We start from the raw sequence: 21562 nt of genomic DNA, 5'->3' as shown, positions 1-21562 counted from the left end.
CCATAGGGTCGTTCCTTACTGGAAGCAGCAGTGGGACTTGGCAGCCCCCTGAATATCTGAGGAGCCTTTTAAGGATCGCACTGCTCATGTCCTGGTGTGAGGAAGGAGACTAGAAAAGGTGCCCTAAACATTGCTTGCTTGCCCAAACCTGGCCTGACTACCGCGGCAGGCAGGGAATCCCACTATATGGTCGAAACACAAAAAAATGTACAAAAACATCTGCATGATTCCACTCACCATTGGCACATGGAACATGCTCACACTAAAAAATTTCACCTCAAATATTCACAGGGACTATCTGTGCCCCACCTGTGGTAGAGCATTCCAGGCTCGTATAGGTCTGATTAGCCACTGTTAGACACACTAAAATTTCACTTTATGATGGTGATATCATTTTGGTCCTCTGCAAAGAGTAAGGACAACAACCAGGGACCAGGTACTAAGAATATCAAATCACCATCTCCCTCTTGCAAGATTTTTTTTCCTCTGATTACCATTATCCTTTTAGTAAGAGAGCTAGTATTTTTCTGTCAGATATATAATTGTTATCTTATAGTTGTTCTTATTGCATGCCAAAAAAACTATAATCAAGCTCTTAGAAAAGATGGAATTAGATTGACTATTCAGGAACTTAAAATAGCCGTAACATGTAAGAAAAGTCACAACTCATTTTCTGGTTTTACATTTTCCAAATCTCCCCAACCTGCTAAGCCTGCTACATTACCTTGCCTAAGACATTTTACCCATTTTGTTTTTTAATTTGATAGCATTATTATTTTTTCAGTTAACTATCATATCTTTTCCTCTCCTTCCTACTTCCCTAAACCATCAACTGAACGAGAAAGAGAAAATCTTCCTAACATATTTACATATTGCAAAGCAAATTTCCTCAGTTGTCTTTACCAAAAATAGATGTCTGATTTTGCACTTTGAGGCCATCACTTCTCTGTCAGGAGGTGGGTAGCAAGCTTCAACTTGGAATCATACTACCCACCTAGAAGCATGGTCTATTATCACTTTGATTGGAGTTCTAAAGACTCTTTTAGGTTGTTTTTCAAGCCTTTATTAACTGGATAAGACTTATTGAATCCAATAAGTACACTTATCTCTTAGCTAAGTTGAAATTGCTTTAAACATTTGGTTGAAGGGGAAAATATGTCAAAGACAGGTTCAGGGTTGGACAACCTTGAAGACTAATTGGGAATTTCGTTAGAATGATAAAATCTAAGGTTGTAAGGAATCTTAGGAGTCCATGGTTGAATTTACTAGTAATCCATAGGAAAAATCCTGTTTTAAAAGTAAATGATCCTAAGTAAGAACTGTAGAATGGCCCAGTGTTCTTATATTGCACTTTTGACCCCTTATATAGATAGCAAATAAAATCCCACCAGTCCTCTTACAGTTTCTTTTCATTCAGTGCAGGTTTCACTCAGATATCTTCCCATAAGAAGCATACATTCTAGTTGCAAAGATAAAATACCCATGAGAGATTAGAGTTAGAAATGTTAGGAAAAATCATGTTAATATTATATTCTATTTTTCAGGCATAAATCTTCTAGAAGCCATTTGATTTAATTTAATATTATTCTCTTCTCTAAACATTTTTCTTCTGGAAAGAGCAATGTCCAAACTGTCATAGTTCTCCCATGGCCAACAACATTTTCTGTCTACCCCAAGACTATTTGAGGTAATACTTATAGGAATCTTTGCCAATGAAAAGATCACATAGTATGTTAAAATAAAGTTTGGGGTTAGCACTCCACAAGTCACTTTTCATTTCCTTCCTTGACTACTCCCTTCTGAAGGATGGAAAGGATGTCTTAGTGATCTCTTCATTCCCATTTTATCCTGTTGAATATTGGTAGAGTAGAAAGGGCTCTGGCATTGGAGTCACAACGCCTGTGCTCTAATTCTACTTGTGATGCTTTACTAAGGGAGTGATCTTGGACACGTCACTTAATTCCCTTGGACCTCCGTTTCCTCATCTATAAAATGAGGGGTGAGGGGTATTAGACTGATTGTCCTCATAGGTCACTAGAGTTCAGCCCTAGATCTATATCCTATATCCTCCTCATCATTTCCAGTGCCCTCACCTCTATGAAGTCTTTCTGTATCTCCCTCCAATCAATAATGATCTTTACCTTCAGACCTCACATATCACATCTTTTTCACAGAATCTAAAAACTAGTAGATGAGAGGAGTGTCATGTGGTTGGTAAAAGAATTGCCCTTGCAGTTTCAGCAGTCGATTGAAGTGTTGGCTCTGTCATATCCCCAGTTTTATATCTCTTCCAGGGTCCAATTGGCCTTTAGAATGGTGATGTGGATGCTACTATTCTTGGTGTATCTCCTAAAACTGATTCTGTATTCTGTTGTTGGAGGAAGTTCTAAATTTTAAAGAATTTATTTAAAATCTGCCTTCTTATAACTTCTATCCATTGGTCCTGGTTCTGTCATCTGGGGCTAAGTCAAGTTCTTTCTTCTTGACCTCAAAACAATTAGAAAAAGAATTACATGCTAAATGTCATAATTTTCTAAAGTTATATGCTTTTAACCAAATCTTTGTGGCTCCCCTCCCCACTTTTTTTTAAAATAGAGATGATGAAGAGAAAAAAAAATCTTCAGAAGGAACTGATGAGAAGGCCAATGGAACCCATCCAAAGACCATCAGTCGCATTGGCAGTACCACTAATCCTTTCTTGGACATTCCTCATGACCCGAATGCTGCTGTTTATAAAACTGGATTTCTGGCTCGAAAAATCCATGCAGATATGGATGGAAAGAAGAGTAAGCAATTTTGTTTATTTTCATTCTCACATAATCCATATATCAATTTTCATATGCAGGATTTGAAATGAATTAGCCCTTTACCCTTTATTCCATTTGAGGCAATAGAAGTCATATATAGCCTATTAGATTGTAAACTCTATATTGTAAGGGCATGAACTATTTATATGTCTTTGTATCCCCCTCAGGACTTAGTACAGTTCTTTTCACATGATAGACACTTAATAAAGGCTTATTAAGTTGAATTTATTTCAGTTTAATCAAATAAGGGTAAGTGATTTTCTTTTATTCTCAAGTGGAAAACATGCTTTTGAAGGTATCTAAAAGTGTATTTTCTGTTAGAGTACCTGCTCTTCTTCAAATGTCATCACGGAATGTTTTAAAAAAAATAATTTTATTCATTTTATTATTTACGTAAACATATTATTTATAAATTATTTTTTAAAAATTTATTAACAAATATTTATTTTATTTTTTATATCACTCGTGTTCATAATGATAGACACAGTATAAAACCAGAAGATACAGTATATAAAAGTTGCAAGTAAATGAATCACTTCCAGGTTTTCTTTGCCTTGTTGAGAAATATTTTAGATTAAAAAATAAGAGACCAGTAGTTTAGAGATTCCTCAGAAGTCCCATCATATATCATTTCTCCCTGTATTCTTCCCCCTTTGTCCTTACAAGAATTTTAGCATCATAGACTGTTACGAGCTTTGCAGATAAGGAAAATGAGGCTTGACACCTATTTAATGATAGATCTGTCCCTAGAGCCCAAGCCTGTTGATCTCTGGTCTTGGGTTCTTTGCACTACACCAAGTTTTTCAGTTTTAAAATGGTGGGAGAAAGACAATTGCATTTTTAGTTTATGAAATTTCAGACTCCATGGATTTGTCATTGATCACCAGTTATTCATATTAATTTCTTGGTGCAGTAATTGTTATGTAGCACAAACTCTAACTGTTGTCCAGTGCTCAGTGGCTTCTGAGCTGAACCTCCAAGGAAGCCAGGAATTTTATTATTTCTTGGGAAACCTGACTGTAATGATCTCCTCAACACTTCTGCAATTAGGCAGTGGGGATTTATTTACGTTCTCTGGGTTCAGTGTTACTGATTTGTTTGGTGAAAAGCTGTTCTGTTTTTTACACATGTGTAAACATGGCCAGATGTTATTCTGTTGACAGGTACTGCAGAAAGATGTGATTAGTAAATGAATATTCAGGTCAAAGCTCTATGGAGAGATTATTTTCTCATACCACCCTGATTAACTTGTCTCTAAGGGACCACTTGGGCTGTCTTAAGATTTGCTATCTTTAATTTTGTTTCTCCTTTAATATTTGTTATGAACTCGGAGGAATTAGTTGTCAGGTTATAGCTGTGGTGTAAAAAAAATTAGGAACCATGAATTCTAAAAGCATTTTCTTTCCTTTTTTTTTTTTTTTTTAAAGATTTGCTCAGCTTAAAAATTTTAACACCCTGAGGCAAATCATAATGAAAGGAACAGGTCAGATCTCTCATAGAGTAGCAGTATTTACCAGGCCGATTAAATTTGACATTTCGATAATGTTTAGAAAAGTTAAATCAGGAATGCAGATGTATTTTGTGGATTGTGTCAAGTTAAAAATAACAGCCACCCCAACTTTATGACTTACCTAAGTCAACTGCTTTGAAATGGGGGGCAGCAGCCCGTACATACCTTTGCTACTAAGGAGGCTAAGACTGGTGGATTCACTGAGTTGTGGAATTCAAAGCTGCATTAGGACTAAATCTGACACCAATGTGGGGAGCCTTCAGAAGCAGAGGGTTACCTAAGTAGGGGTGAACCAGCCCAAGCTGGAAAATTTGTGTAGGTTAAAGCTTCTGTGCCTGTTAGCTTTAGGATTCTAGCTCATGACAGGCCACTATACTTCCAGCCTAGGTGAGATAGAGAAACCTGGTCTCTCAAAAAATATAAATAAATAAAAAGGGAAACAATATGAGGAGCAACATAGTGTAGTGAAAAGAATATTGAATCTGAAATCCCCTGACCTGGGTTCAAATTCTGGCTGTCCTGTTTAATGCATGTGTGATCTTGGGCAGGTCACTTAGACTCTCTTGTTTCTCAGTTTCCATATGATCTTTGAGGTCCTTTCCAACTCTGTGTCTGTGATTTTATTATCCTGTGACTAAAGCCTCTGTGGAATTCTGCTGAATGACCTTAAAGACACATGTCCTCAAAATGTCATTAAGAAATATGTTGATCTTGTAAGATGGAAAGTATATACTTGGCCAAAATTTCTGTATGTAACAGGTTTATTGGGTGGGGACTGAATTGTAGTACATTAGGTGGTTCAGTGGATAGAACACAAGACTGGGAATCAGGAAGGATCATCTTCCTGAGTTCCAATCTAGCCTCAATTAGCTGTATGACCCTGGGCAAGTCACTTAACCCTGTTTGCCTTGGTTTCCCTAGTCTGTGAAATGAATTGGAGAAGGAAATGGCGAAGAATTCCAGTATCTATGCCAATAAAACCCCAAATGAGGTTATGAAGTCGGACACAACTGAAAAAAGAATGAACACACCAGTTAGCATAATTATAATGAGTTCAAGTGTGATAATGATTTGAAAACTTTAAAGCACTTTCTTTTTTTGGTTTAGACCTGAGACGTCATCAGTATGTGGACATTTCATTCACAGATGCACTTGAGCAAGTTGTCTGTAACAGTCTTTGAGAGATGGTGGTAGCATTGAGAGATGAAGTAGGTTACCAATGGGGACACAGCTTGTTTGTGTCAGAAGCAGGATCTGAACTGAGGGCTTTCTGGTTCCTACAGCCTGTCTTCTATTTACTATTATATGCCCTCTTTGTGTAAAGCACCTCAGGAAACTTAACATGTCCTACTTTTTAAAAAATAAAAGTCTTCCTCAAATCCTGGTATGCTTAGAACTGTGTATGATCTCTGATTGAAGATAATTGGCATGTGTGTAGATATGGCAGGAGACAATTCAAGGCTCTTAGTGACTACCTGTAATATTCTGTGATTTATACATTTCCTCAATCCTGTGTGAAGAATTTGGACAAGGATAAAAATCAGAATGGAATGTGAAGAGCTTTCACTTGAGGTCATATGAGGGTAGATTGAGACTTGAAGGATTAGCCTGCCAAAGCAGAAAACTCAGGGAACTCATGATAGCTGTCTTCAGGTATTTGAAGGGCTGTTACGTAAAAGGGATTAGGTTTACTCTGCTTGGCCTCAGAGAACAGAACTAGGAGCAGTCATGTCAGGAAAAACGTCCTCAGAAAGGTGGTGGACTTGGGGTGCAGAATGAGATGTTTTTTTGGCATGGCCAGTGCTGGACTTTGTTTGCTATTTGTTACTATGGTTTTTCTTTTCCTTAGTGTAAATGAGGCACAGAAGGAGGCTCAGGAAAGGTTCCCTTCAAAAACAGGAGGAATTACAGACATGTAGGGTAGCTTAGAAAGTCACATGTTACATTGATCATATATTTCAAAAGCAAAGCAAGCTCTATATAATAATGATAGCTAGCATTTTAGATAGCACTTTAAAATTTGCAAAGCACTTTGTCTGTTATTTCTCTTGATCATCAACAGCTCTATGAATTAAGTGCTATTATAATCATCATTGTACAGATGAGGAAACTGAGGAGGTAAGCGTATTGCCCAGATTCACACAACTAGTAAGTATTTGAGGGAGGATTCATACTCAGATCGTAAAGCCAATGCTTTCTCCACTGCACCACTTAGAGGCCAGTATAGTACAGTTGGCTACTATAAGAGGTGATGACTTCTCTTTCCTCCTCTACCACTCAGTTTCTGTGGCCATGAAAATCAATTATCCTGTCTCCAGACAATCAATATTTATTAAGCACTTCCTATGGACTATTTTAAGTACTGGGAATTTAAAAAGAGGCGTAAGACAGGCCTTGGTCCTCAACAAGCTTGCAGTGTCCTGGGGGAGACAACATGCCAACAAACACAGACAAAGTCAGCCTTGTATAGGATAAATACATCCCACCTATTTAATGGGTATCTTTGAATATGGTTGGTTCTCAGATGAGTCCTAAGAAAATAGATATGTAGTCTGTTGTTTTGTTGTTTAGTCATTTTCAGTCCCGTCAGATTCCTTGTGATTTCACTTGGGGTTTTCTTTGCAAAGATACTGGAGTAGTTTGCCATTTTTTTTCCAGCTCATTTTACAGAGGAGGAAACTGAGACAGACAAGAAAGATTAAATGACTTGCCCAGGGTCACACGGCTAGTAAATGCCTGAGACCAGATTTGAACTCATGAAGATGAGTCTTCCTGACTCCAGGCCTGCTATTCTATCCACTAGACCACCTGACTGGAGTCAGTCTCTTATTGGAGCCATATTCCTACAGGTGATCTCTAATCATAACTAGATGAGGCTGAAAATTTTCTTATATGAACTTAAAGAAGTCACACAGTCTTTTTAAAATAATAACACTTTAGTAATAATTAAATTACAGATCCTTTATTTGGCAAACTGTATTATATAACCATCTTGTGTTAATTCTCAGTATCATTTATTAGATATAGGTTATAATGGGGGTAGAATTTGGGCCAGGGTTCAGATCCGAGGTCTGACATGTAGTAACTGTTCCCCATACCCTCCCTCTTCTGCCTCCTAGATTCCCTGGCTTCCTTCAAGTCTGAGTTCAGATTCACCTTTAGCCTTTCCCATCTGTCTTTCATCTTAGTGCCTTCCCTCTATTACTACTCCCTACTTTCACCTTCGCATATCTTGTTTGTACATAGATGTTGGCATGTTGTTTCTCTCCCCTATCCCCCACCTCTTTAGACTATAAGCTCCTTGAGAGCAGGGACTGTTTTTTGCCTTTCTTTGTACCCTTAGCTCTTAGTACAGTGCCTGCCTGGAATGGTAGCCACATGATAAATGCTGGTTAACTGATCAACCGACTAGCTTTATGGTCCTGGGCAAGTCACCCTCTATTCAAAAAATGCCTTGGGACTTATTACTAAACCAAAAATGATCTAGATATGTAGTGTCAGGGTGAGTTTCGACATCAGTTTACCATGCTGATGAAACACTACCTCTTTATTCCTCTTACTTAATAAATGCTTATTGAGTACCAAACAATATATTAATAGGGAAGTACACTCTATGAGAGAAGATTCTTCCTCTCAAAAAGCTTTTCTTCCTGGTTGTAAGACAGTATGTTGAGAACAAAATAGAAATTTGAAACCTACAGGAAAAAATTAATGGCAGTGTCAAATATTAGGCAGAATATTAAAATCCGAAGGGGGGAAAAGGATGCTATAGTAGCCCAGCTACATGCTCTTCCTCATGCAAAATCATCTAGATTAACAGCTAGCACCCATAAGCCTTTATGAAACGTGCTTTATGGTTAGTTGCTTGGCAAGTGTCTTTCTGACCTAGCTGTTGCTGTTGCCAGGGATACCTGTTTTATATTCCTGCAGCAACAGGGCAGAAGAATAAACTGAAAATCTGTCTGCTGATCAGCTTCCTTATCTACTAATTCATCTGCTTTTTTCTCCAGCTCTTAAAAAGACCATGCCAGTTTAACCATTTTAGTATGAAACTCTTAAGTTGAGATTTTATTTTTAAAGTAAACTTTGTGTGAAGTTTAATATGGTATGTTGTCTGATGGATGGAAGTTTCTATGTTAATGTCCACTTTAAGAAAAAATATTCAGTTGAACAAAATATATTAAGCACCTACTTTTTTTAGACCAGGAGCTAGAAATAGATAAACAGAACAACTTGGATCCTCAGGCAACTTACTTTTACTTGTTTTCAGTTTTATTTTGAGGAAAACATACATTCTAAGTCTGTGAGAAGGGGCGTGTCATTAAGGAAGCAGCTCTGATGTAAATAGATTATACACAATTTTTACTGGCCTCCCGTCTCTTACGGGCCAGGTGGGGTCTGAATAGATTTACAAAATGACTTAAATTTGTTCAAAATCCGATGAATTGTCAGCACACTTTGGAAAAGTGCTATCAGCAATGCAAATGTAAGATTACCTCTGACTTTGGATAAGCGTTGCCAGCAAAACCATAAAATCGTTATAAGGTTCTTGTAATGAGGCATTCAGATTTTAAGAACTTTGCCTTGATTACTCTGAAAGGAAAAGAAAAACAGTACAACTAGTTTCTACTCTGAAAGGAGTTTCTTTAATCTGCTTAGCTCAAATTGGAGCTAATAGTCCTAATTTTGAGTGCCTGTAAATGGTTCTCAAAACTTTAGATTTCAATAAATCTGCAAAGAGGCATATTTGTCTATCTATCACACATATAACCAAATAAGTAGCATGATATCTGTTGCCTTTAAAGAGTTAAGAAAGCTGCAAACCTGACAGATTTATTCTGTGGAGACTAATTAATGGCCTGGGAAAAACTAATTCAATCAAAATTTTATTTAGGTAAAATTTCATTTCATTGTAAAGATCCATTCCTGGAAGCATCTGTGTTTAGGTATAATCAGAAAAGATGGTGAAGTAATCTGAAAATTATTGGGACTTTGGTGTCTCTTAATTGAGCCAGATCTTAGAAATCATCTGATCCAACGCTTTCATTTTGAATTTGAAAAGACTGAGCCTCAGAGAGGAACAGTGACTTGTCCAAAGTCACTTGAGAAGTAATGGAGTGGGAATTGGAACCTAGGCATCCTAATTCCCACTTTATTGCTTTTTTCACCTTGTTATATGCTTGTTTAGCTTGGTTTTTTGAATTGAAAAGGCTTTTATTAAGTGCTTATTTTGTGTTTGCTATGTACTGGCGATACAAATACAAAAGAAAGACAGTAACATTCCTTAAGAAGGGATTCCTTTTTTTTTTTGAATTAAGTTTTATTTTTTGCAATTATTGGTCATTAATTTTTTTCCTTATTCTCTAAGATGAGAGAGTGCCTTCAAAACAAATTCCCTTTTTAACCATGTTTAAAAATGTACATATCATTCTGTATATTAGTTCATCAACTCTGTTAGGAGGTAAGCGGCATTCTTCATCATTGTTGGCTCTCTGGAATCATGGTTGATCATTAGTCAGAAGTTCCTCTAATCAACACCCTTTACACTTATTGAGAAACAGTATAGATCAGTGAAGAGACAGGGGACTTTGAATTTAGAAAAACCTGGATTAAATTCCTGTTTCTGACAAGTAGGCCCATGATGCATAGGGATTGTCCCATTCTTTACAGTTGTATCCCTAGCACCTAGTACAATGCCTTGCACATAGTAGGTGCTTAATAAGTACTTTTTGGTTGATTGTGTGATTGATGATTAGATCATTTAACATTAAATTAAAGACTTTGCAACAGTGGAGGAAATCTTCAAGCGTAGAGTTGTACCTCAGTTGGGGGAAGGTAGTTAAAAAAAAACCTCAAAGCAAACCTACCAAGATCCTGGGTGATGACATCATTACCCTTGCCATCAGTGAGAAACTTAAATGCCCAAGTTGTTGGGACTTTGAGGCATTCCTTTTGACTCAAAATGGTGATAGTTTTTTTTTTTTCAAAACCAATGTGAAAGTTTTTTTAAAAAGAATAATAACAATAGCTATCCCATTCCATTCCATCCTGTCACCTCCAGCAGATTGCCTTCCCCCACTTATCCCTTCTATCTCACATATTTTCCATTTCTCCCTATTTATAGACAGCTTCTCTGCTGCCTACAGAAATGCCCATTTCACCCCCATCCTCAAAAAATCCTCAATCCATCCATTCTTGCTAACTACGTATCTCATATAATCCCATATATCGCCTGCCCTTTTGTGGCTAAACTCATTGAGATGACCCTCTACTTCCTCTCTTCCCTTCTTCTTAATTTTCTATAGTTTGGCTTCTGGCTTCATCATTCAATTAAAACTTTCCTTTCCATAGTTAATGATCATGAAAATGTCCTACCCAGTGGCCTTTTCTCAATCCTCATCCTTCTTAGTCTCTGAATCCTTTGTCAGTCTCAGTCAACCTCTTTACCTGTTTTTCTTAGATTTTCACAGTACTCCTCTTCTGGTTCTCCTGTTATCTATAGCTGCTCCTTCTCAGTCTCTTTTGCTGTATCCTCATCGGATATGACTGTTCCATAGGGCTCTGTCCTGGGCCCTCTTCTCCTTCTCTGCTTTTTCACCTAGTGCTTTTATGAGCTCCCATGATTCAGTTATCACCTCTACATTGGGGACTCTCAGATATACTTATCCAACTCTAATCTCTCCTGTTGACCCACATCTTACATCTCCAGTTTCCTATTAGACATCTTATACTTGATGCCCCAATAGGCATCTTAAACTCATTGTTTCTAAGACTGGACTCATTATCTTTGCCCCTAAACCCTCCCCTCTTCCTAACTTCCCTATTTCTGTCATGGGTACACTGTTTTTGTAGTCACCCAGGCTCATACCCTAGATATCATCCTCAAATCTTCACCATGTCCCATCCTTTGTATCCAGTCTTTGTTGCCAAGGCTTATTGATTTCACATTTGCTACATCTTTCAATGAACCCTTTCTCTCCTCTTGATACCACTCTGGTTCAGGCCCTCAGTAAACTATTGCAGTAGCCTGCTGGTGGGTCTGCTTGCCTTAAGTTTCTCCCCAGTTCAGTTCATTCTCCATTCAGCTGCCCAAGTGATTTTCCTAAAGCTACACTCCAACCATGTCTTCATTCCCCAACCTCCACTCCAACTCAGTAAATGCCAGTGGCTTACTTTGACCTCCAGGATCAAATATCAAATCCTCTATTTAGTGTTCAGAACCCCATGTAACCTGTCCCCTTTTTGCTTTGCCAGCCTTCTTGTATCTTGTACTACCTTCCTGTCATCACTCTTTGATCCATTGGCATTGGCCTCCTTTCTGCTCCTTGAACAAGACATTTTTAATTCCCAACTCTTGGCTTCCATACCTGGAATGTTCTCCCTCCTCATGACTTCCCTGGCTTCCTTCAGAGCCCAGCTGAAATCCCCTTCTCTAAGAAACCTTTCCCAATTCCCCTCCCCCCCTTTTTAAAGGCAATTGAGGTTTAGTGACTTGCCCTGCTTCACATAGCTATTAAATATATTAGACTAGATTTGAACTCTAGGCTTCCTGACTCCAGGGCCAGTGTTCTATCCACTGTGCCATCTAACTTCCCCAATCCCTCTCAATTGTAGTGCTAAGCTCTGTTGGTTCTTTCTTGTTTTTCTTCTATTATAGAATATTTGTACATTTGTTGTTGTTCAGTCATGTCCCAACTATTCATGGCCCCATTTGGGGTTTCTTGGCAAAGATACTGGAGCAGTTTGCCATTTCCTTCTCCAGCTCATTTGGCAAAGGAGGAAACTGAGGCAAACAGGGTTCAGTGACTGGCCCAGGGTCACCTAGCTAGTAAGTGTCTAAAGCCAGATTTGAGCTCAGGAAGATGAGTCTTCCTGACTCCAGACCAGTGCTCTTATTCACTGCACTAGCTACTCAGTGTTTGGACATAATTGTTTGCATTTTGTCTCTGCCATTGGTCTATGTACTGCTTTAGGGCAGGAACTGCCTTTTACTTTTCTTTGTAGCACAATGACTGGCTCGTACATAGTGGACACCCTGACTAAAAATCAATTTGTAGATTTTTCTTGTATTAAATTACCACTTGAAATTAGTATTTAAATAAGTATTATCCTAAATTATAATTTGGAATAGGAAAATGATTTTTTATAAGTTTATGAAGCTTGTTTGGTTTTATGCAATTTTATAATCAGTAAATGTTTTGAAATCAATTTGGTTTTTAAAGTTGAGAAAATATTTAAGCTCATTATATTACTATATAACTTTATAACTAAGTAGTGGTATGTGTGTCTGTGTATGTATGTATGTGTGTATATATAGCTTCACTGACCTTGAAGTAGCCAATTACCCTTGCTTCTCTTCACCAAGTTTGACATACAGAGGAACAGTTGATGGTGTCTGGCCGGTTTTGGTGGTTAACTAATTTCTTAGTTTTTACACACTCCACTGTCAGAGGTTTTGAAAATTTAGACCTCCATGTCATATTTAAGACTGCTGATGTAATGAGTCACAGATGGCTTAAAATAGACCGTATAATGGGAATGCCAACACAATTCTTGGCTATTGTATAACATTGGGAACACTGACACTATAATTAAGAGAGGATAAAAGTGGAATGGGGTTTTATCACAAGACAGTTGTCTCCCCCAGCTAGAAAATTCACTTTAACCAAAAAAAAAAAAAAAAGGTAAAACCATAGCAGTTATTTTTAAACTAGAATTCTAGCTTTTCTTTCCCCACTTAATTTCCCCATTTATAGGAAAGTAGCTGAATGTCAGGGCAAGTGATATGATTTGAAATGTTGATCCAAGGTCAAGCTTTGACATCCGTTGATGTTCTGTTGTTTGCAGTTAGGTATAGGAGTTTGTCCCTGTACAGGCTTGAGTCTTAGGACAGTGATGATGCATGGTAGTTAAGAGAACTTACCTTCAGGTTTCTACACATCTGCAAGGTATTCTGAGTTTTAAAATTCAGTTTTTCATGCCTTGTGTGATTACTTTGAAAGCCATATTTATCTTCAGTATAGTGAAACTGCCTAAGGGAATTAATCTATTCCAAAGCAATGGTCTTTTTTGACAGGTACCCTTAAACATAGGTTCTTGTTTGCTCATTACCTAAAAACCTGTGCTCAGCAAATTTAAGCTTTTATATAAGTCCTGAGAAGAGATTCATGTCATCTTTCTCTCTATGATTTTTAAAAATATAATTTTTTCCTGTAAGGTCATTGTCCCTTGTGGTTTCCCTTGATATCCAATTAACAGTTAAACATTTTATTTTTATATTGCTGTCATAGAACCCAATGGATGAAAGCCTCACTTTTATAAAATTACATTAACAAACCTCTAAATGCGTCTTTGCAGTTTACAAAAGCACTCATTAACTACAGCAGTTCCATGAAGTAGAAAGTATAATTATCATTATTCACATTTTGTTGACAGGGGAACCTGAAAGGCAGAAAGGAGGAATAGATGCAGTCTCAGTTAGGAGGAGTCCTAGAGGACTTCTAGTCCAAAGCACACCTAAAAAAATCCCTTTCCAACATACCTGGCAAGTGACCAATGAACTTTGGCTTGAAGACCTCAAGTGAAGGCATCCCACACCTTCTTAAGATAGCCCTTTCCACTTGGGGAATTTCTCACTTACCATCCCATAGCCTCAGTTTCTTTTAGATAATCTCTGAGTCCCTTCCATGTCTACTTTCCATTGAGCCTAGGACCTTTCAGTCCAATAAAAAAAAAACTTGACTTTTTTTTAGATAGGGTATCTGTATCTCCTTCAGCTTTTACTTGACACTTTGACTTTTTTTTTAATCCAAGTATAACATTTGACATCTGTCCTTATTAAATTTACTCTTATTTGATTAAGTCTGATTTTCTAGTCTGTCCAAATCTTTTTGGATTCTGACTCCATTATCTGGTGCGTTAGCCATCCTTCCTCATTTTGTGCATCTTTAATTTGATAAGCCGGCCATCTCTGCCCCTATCCATCATTAATGAAACCAGCACAGGGTCCAGCAGAGATACTTCAAATTTTCCACTAGAGACCAAGCTGATACATTAAAATGTCTGGACCTAAGAAAGAAACAAAAGAAAAGAAAGTTTGGATGTTCATCCAGTTTAGGGTTCACCTAATTTTGCAGCATATTGTAAAGTCATATTCATATATTAAGATGTCAGAGTTCAATCCCTGCCTGAAGTAGTGATGCCCTTTATATTCCTGTTACATTGGCATCCAATTTTTCCTTGAAGACGTTTTTCAGTGACCAGCATGTAAATAATGAGTGGAGTCCCGGCCTTGGAATCAGGAAGAGTGTAGCTTTGTTTATCACAATTATCAGCTAGCAGGTGACCCTTGCAAATCCCTTAATGCGTCCCCCAGCCTCCCTTTCATATTCAGATGATGCTAGAGATGGAGAACCCATCTCAGGAGGTTATTGTGAGACTAATTGAGCTGATATATGTTAAGCGTTTTATAAATCTTAAATTGCTATGGAAATTACTTCCCTCAGCAGCCCATGTCACATGTGAAGCTGAAGTCTCCTATGTAATTTCTGCCCTTCAGGCTCAGAGTACAGTATATCACTTTTTTATTTTTCCTACATCAAGTTTTCCTGGTTATATAGCTGAACTGATTTGTAATATGTTTGTAAAACTTTCCTTTAATCTTTCTTTTGCAAGAAGTCTTTTCCAGTGCTTAATCTTAGTTGCTTCCCTCAGAGACTATCCCAAATTTATCTTGTATATGGCCTTTCTGTATATAGCTGTTTGCATGTTCTTGTTTCTTGTTTTTCCATTGGACGTTGAGCTCCCTGAGAGCAGGGACTGTTTTGCATCTTCATTGCTTAGGAGGTGCCTGGATCATAGTAGGTGCTTGATAAATACTGGTTGACTTGACTTCCCTTTCAATTTTGGATTCTTATAACTCTTGTTATGAGTTATGATTTATCATCCTCCCTCCCAGAAACAACCAACCCATTTAAAGAAAAGCAGAATAATACTCAAAAGTATTTCACACAAGTTATCACTGTAACTTTCCCTGAGTTTATATATAATTATGAAAAAAGTTTTATCTCTTGTAAGACTAGTCATTTATTTTATGAAATCCAGAAGAAATCACCCAAACTCCTAACATGAAACTAACATGAAATTATGTTTATGGTTGGCAACCTCATTGATAATTTGGGAGAATCAAGAATGGAATTCAGATTTCTATGTCTACCCTGCTCATGACCTCATTAAGAAATTATTCCAAGAAATACAGAGGATAAGCACTGAAAAGCACTTACATACCGGCATGTTCACTTGAATCATTTTTTACAGTGCCAGATAACGTTTATTGTTAACAATAGTAATCACAGTGGTAATAATGGACATTTGTATACTGGTTTACATATATTAATCACATTAGGTCCCCACAGCCACGCTGTGAGGCAGGTTGGCACTCTAGGTATTATCCTCATTTTACAGAGAAGGACATTAAGATTCAGAAATACGCTGCCTTGCCCATGGTCGCGTAGGTCCTAAGTGGCAGTGGCAGGATGTGAATCCAAGTCTCTATTTCTTTCAAGTTCAGAGTTTTTATGACACTGCATTCACTGCCTCTCAAAAGCAAAGGATTTTCACAGGGTCATATATAAGGTTTTCCCACTATGTCACAAACAGTATTAAGTACTTTTAATTAACTGTGGTTATGTTGCCAAGTTTTTAGTCTTGACGGTGGCTAGATGGTGCAGTAGGTAGAGCACTGTGCCTAAAGTCAGGAGGACCTGAGTTTAAATCAGCCTCAGACACATGCTAGATGTATGACCAGGCAAGTCATTTAACTGCCGTCTGCCTCAGTTTCCTCAGCTGTAAGATGGAGATAATGTAACATCTCCCACTCAGGGTTATTGTGAAGGTCAGATGTGATAATGTTTGTAAAGTGCTTAGCACAATAACCTGGCACACAGTAGGTGCTTGATAAAGGTTTGTTTCCTTCCCTCTTTCTTTATTAAGTATACAAAAGTATATAGCATGCTTCATGAATAAAAAGATAACTGTCCCAACTTAAGTGGGGAGGAGGGAAGCAACTAAGGAATTAGATGTTCTTTTCACATTGTTTATAACTCTTTGGCATTATAAAACTTCTTAGAGCTTTATAGGGACAATGGTTTGTTCGAATTGCTCCTTAACAAAAATTCAGGCTGTAGACTACTTATAAAATATAATTATGCTTTTGACTGATTTTTTTCTTCTTTTGTTAATCACCAAAGATTAGAAAATTGAAGGAATTGTGTTAATTCAATGTTTTGTGATGGTGACAAAAACTCCAAAGTCTGCTTATCTAATTTTGCAGTCACTCATATTTTGAAATGAAAAATGAAAAGTTTGAAAAAATAAGATGCAAAAAGTACATTATTACTATTTGAACCAGAAGTTACTGCTCTTTGAACCGTAATGAGGCTTTTACTATTTAACTGCTTTTTCACATGGCAAGGTGTGGTATCCTCGGATATTCCCAAGAATAACTCCTTACCATTCCAAGGTCATCTCACCTCCATTGTGTCCTTCCTCCAGTCCAGATTTCGTGCATCTGTTGGAATACTCTTTGTCCTGCATGGATCTGGGCATGTTATTTCTCTGCTCAGAAATCTTCAGTGAGACCCCAAGCAGAGTGCAAACTACCTTGTCTCCTAGTAGTCTTCTACCATTCTATTTCCTTTGATTGGAATGTCCTCCCTTCCCCTTATCTCCTGTTGAATTCCTAGCCATTCTTTCAAATCCAGGTTACATTCTCCCTCTTTTTTGAAGCCTTCCTTGATCTCCATATTTGGTAAAAATATCTCACCTCTCACTTACTTTGATTCTAACATGTATTTATCATGTAATTATTATAGTTATCTGTCTTTTTCTCCTACTAGCTTGTGAGCTGTACCAGGACAAGGACCATTAAACTCATATTCCAGTTTCTAAGACAGTGTTCCATGTAATGAAAATGATCACTAAATGTATTATGAATAAATGAATCCAGAAAATTGAGGTAAAATGAAAACAATCCTATTCTAGGGTCCAGGACCCCACTTACCTAGCTAATTGCTGAAGATTTAGGAAAATGTGGGATTTATTTGAACAATTTGGATCTTGTAGATTTTTCTCCTTTATCTACTTCCTCTTGCTTTATAGAAGAAGAAGAAAAGGGGCCCACTTCTGAGTGGGTGGCTGCCAACCATCACATTGTGTTAGTTTATAGAAAAGCTATTTTTAGATGAAAGGTAGAGAAAAATCCTAATCAGCTTCATAATCACCGAATAAATAGTATTTTGTATCTGAGCCTTAGAGCTCATCTAGCCTTTACAGGTGAGGGACAGTGAAGGACAGATTTGTCCACTGAGCTGGGACTAAAATACAGATTTTCTGACTCCTCCATATTGTATTAGACATCCCACTACAATTGCTGTCACCCTATAAACATCTGTATACAAGCCATGAGACCAGCAAAAATGGAAGAGTTGGTATCATCTGTGGAACCATTATTTGGTCTAAGCTGGTTGTGGTACATGAAGTTCCTATTCTTTTTTCTAGTAGTTTTTCTTTGTGCATCTGGAGCCTAATTTTGATAGTTAATGTTCTGTGTCATCTCCTTCCTTGGTCTAATGTCTTCTTCTCTGTGATCTTTCAAGGATGCTTGATTTTGAGAAGATGTGTATTTTTTCTACAGAGGCAAATTACAATCCCTTCTCACTTTAATAGAGAACATTGGTGCTAAATATAATTAATTGTCTGGAAGTCCTGCACTTGAGTCCAGAAAAAGTGTTCAACTCTTATATTTGATACTTGCTAGCTGTGTGACCCTGGGCAATCTGCTTTATCTGAGTATTAGTCTTGAATAACAACAATAATAAATGTAGCATGTCACTATTAATAATAAAATATTAATATGAACATATAGTTTTAGGTGATGAGATATATAATTAATATATATTAATCAAAATGAACAATATTATTGATTATGATAAAGCATATCATGTGTAATTATTAATTATTAACATAATGATGTAGCACACTTAGGTGATATAGTGGGTAGAGTGGAATCAGGAAAACCTGAGTTCAAATCTAGCCTCAGACATTTTTTACTAGTGGATCCTGGGCAGAGGATTTGTTTGCTTCAGTTTTGTCATCTGTGTAAAATGAGGGTGATAACAGCATCTAAATCCCAGGGTTTTATGGGTAAAATGTTAAGATATTTCCAAAAAAAACCCTCACTTTGCAAATCTTAAAAGTACTACATACATGCCGTCATTCTGTATAGTGTCATTTGTAAACTGCTTTGCTAGCTTTCAAATGATACATAAGTGTGAACTGAAAGGCTGTGTGGTAAGCTGCTTTGCGAAGGGTCCATCCTAAGTGCCAAATCTGGCCCTTTAATTTTATTATATTGAAAAAAATGTAAAAAAAAAATTCTTTCTTAGATCTTAAGCAGTATAAAAACACTGTAGGTCAGATGTGGCCCTCTGTGGTAGTTAACCTAGTCCTAGTATTGGAGTTAGGAAGTCCTGGGGGCAGTGCCCACTTCTGATATAAAATGACTATGGGCAAATCATTTGGCCTCTCGCGTCCCCCAGGCAGCTCCCTTAGATTATAAATCACCCTATGGGGTTATGCATCCACGTCATAGAAGGAGTTCTCCTACCAGGAATTCTCTGTACCAGTGAAGTCATAGGTCTGGACCAAAGAGATAGATGTCAAGTGTTACCATTGTTATACAGCTACCTCATTTGCCTCATCTCATTTATATGGAGTTCAGACAAAGGTTCCTGGTGCTTGTCACTATCCTGATATTCTTTTATGGTTTGTCCTGTGCAGGCTATTGTTACTCAGGTGAATAAAGTGACTTTTTAATGGGGAGTGGGAAGGGCAATTGAATAAAAATGCTATGATGTAAGTTTCTCTTTTTGTAGGTTTACTAAAAGCATTATTGGGACAGACAGGATGATGCAGATGATTTGTACTTCATTCCATTCCTGTGTGGTTTTGATTTTTTTTTTTAACCAGGTCTCTCAGATATGAAAACTTCACTCCTCATAGTTTAGAAATTGTGAGTGTTTGATAATAGTGATATCTGTTAGAATTGTTCAATTTTTATGGATCAACATGACATCCAGGCAATTGGAAGCAACCGTTTCATTGGTGATAATGTTTTAGTTCTAGTAATGTTTATTTGTTGAATTCTCTGGAATATTTTGAGGTCTATATTTCTAACGAGGGGCTTTATATACTTGTATCTCCCAGTGCTTAGCTTAGTTCTTAGAACATAGGAAAGTACTTAAATACTTGTTGCTTGATTCTGCTGTACAGTTCTGGCCACAACCTTTATCTTTCTAGGAACCTACAAGTGATATATTGCAATTATTAATAATTATGAAAGAGAATCTTCCTTGAAAATTTCAAATGCCTTCAGGACAACCTTTTCTGGAAGGTCTGATAGCATTGATATCCTAAATCACTCTCATAAATCAAGTTCTGTAAACAAATCTACACAGCTCTATAATTATTGTTCCTGTCATTTTTATTTCTATAGTTGAAAAATTCACCAGCCCCTAGCTAACCTTCTGAGTGAGGAACCTTTCCATCCTTACGTAGGCTGGTCCTCAGGTGACATAACAGTCTGTCACTGGGCCTTTCTTCTCTTTTATGTTTTGTCAAAATCTTCCAGAGTTTGCCCTTTGCTGTATTAGAAAACAGACTATAATAAGGTCTTCTTTTCTGCTATGCTTATTTTCTTCTTTGCTTTGACATTTATATATTTCACATACCTTAATATTAAACATCTATCTTTTTCCTGCATATCTGACTTATTAACATAAATGTTAGTATATATTAAGCTGAGTAGAAGTTTAACTCAAAAACTATTTCTTTAAACATCCATCTTTTTTCCATCATATCTGATTTATTAATATAAATATTAGTATATACCAGACTGAGTAGTTTAACTCAGACTAGACTTAGTTACCATGTAACTTTAGTAATCTCAATCTATTTATTAATTACCATGATAGGTTCAGTAACTATAAATTTAATGATTTTATTTGATGTTTGTTTAAAGTCTTGGGCATTTCTATTCAAGGTCAGGCCCATTTTCCCAATGATTTTACCCTCTTTGATTCACTTTTTTTTTCTACTGACTGCTGCTTATAAATTTGCACAGGTCTTCCCCCCACCCTTAAAAAATTTTTGCTGTTAAAAAAACTAGGCTATCGTTAACCATATGAAAAAATGCTCCAAATCACCGATAGAAAAATGCAAATTAAGGCCATTCTAAGGTTCTGCCTCTCACCCATCAGAAAATGATAACAAGAAAGGAAAAGGGTTGGAGAGGATGCAGGGAAACAGGTACGCTGGCGCACAACTAATGGAGCTGTGAGTTGGTCTAGAGTAGACCTGGTGGAAAGCAATTTGGAACTATACCCCCAAAGTTACTAAATTATGCATACCTTTGACCTAGCTTATTCCACTATGAGTATTATGTCTCTTTCCTTTGCTGTTTCTCATCTTTCCCAGTTTTCTAAATGCACGCAGTGCGTTTCTCTGGAAAGAATGACCTGAGACAGCCACGGTCATCATTTGGCACTTGGGCCAGGAAAGGCTGATTTGTTTCCCTTTCATAAAATAGAGATCATAATACTTGACTTGTCCATATCTTTCCAGGAAGTATTGTAAAGATTAAATATTTTATCATTTTTAGCATAGTTTGATTTTAAAAAAAAAAGGCACTTAAAATGCAAGGTAATAATAAGTGACTGTTGATTTTTTTTTTTTAAACTGGAAGTGTAGGCATCTCCTGGGAATTTTCTCTGCCAGTATGGGTGGGCACCTTATTTTCAACTTATATTCTTAGAGAATTGGCTGGGTCAGGTGACACATTGAGGGTCACACAGCCAGTATGTGTGAGAGGTGAGACTTTTGAGCCTTATTCTTCCTGGCTTTGAGATCAACTCTCCATCCAGTGTGCCACATTGCCTCTTGTGGATTACAAAATACAAAATAGGAAAGATCATCTACTCCCTCATTCTGTGCCTCTTCAGATGAAGAACTGTTTCACATAAATACTGTCTCCCTTTAAAGCTTTGTAGTATCCACAGCTTTGACTGTTGTTTCATCTGATGCCGACAGAAGAATTCAGGCAGTGCCGTATTGATTTTGTCAGACCAGTGGCTTGTCCAACCAGGTTGACTCTCTTTGATGGTGGGAGCCACGAAGATTGGGCAGGGAA

General features: G+C 37.2%; 1 protein-coding gene across 7 annotated transcripts in view; it reads left to right on the top strand.

Moving 5' to 3' along the window:
- PSD3 (pleckstrin and Sec7 domain containing 3) overlaps positions 1 to 21562 on the top strand; it is a 617602-nt gene that overhangs the window by 513682 nt on the left and 82358 nt on the right. For all 7 annotated transcript variants that reach the window (XM_072634977.1, XM_072634978.1, XM_072634979.1 and 4 more), the window contains one exon: positions 2596 to 2786. In XM_072634977.1, coding sequence (XP_072491078.1) covers positions 2596 to 2786 — 191 coding nt within the window. The remainder of the gene's footprint in view (positions 1 to 2595; positions 2787 to 21562) is intronic.

This window comes from Notamacropus eugenii, chromosome 1, assembly GCF_028372415.1.
Source record: "Notamacropus eugenii isolate mMacEug1 chromosome 1, mMacEug1.pri_v2, whole genome shotgun sequence".
NCBI classification, from domain to species: Eukaryota; Metazoa; Chordata; class Mammalia; order Diprotodontia; family Macropodidae; genus Notamacropus; species Notamacropus eugenii.
The sequence above is the reverse complement of the archived record's forward strand: the minus strand, read 5'-3'. Positions and strand labels throughout refer to the sequence as shown.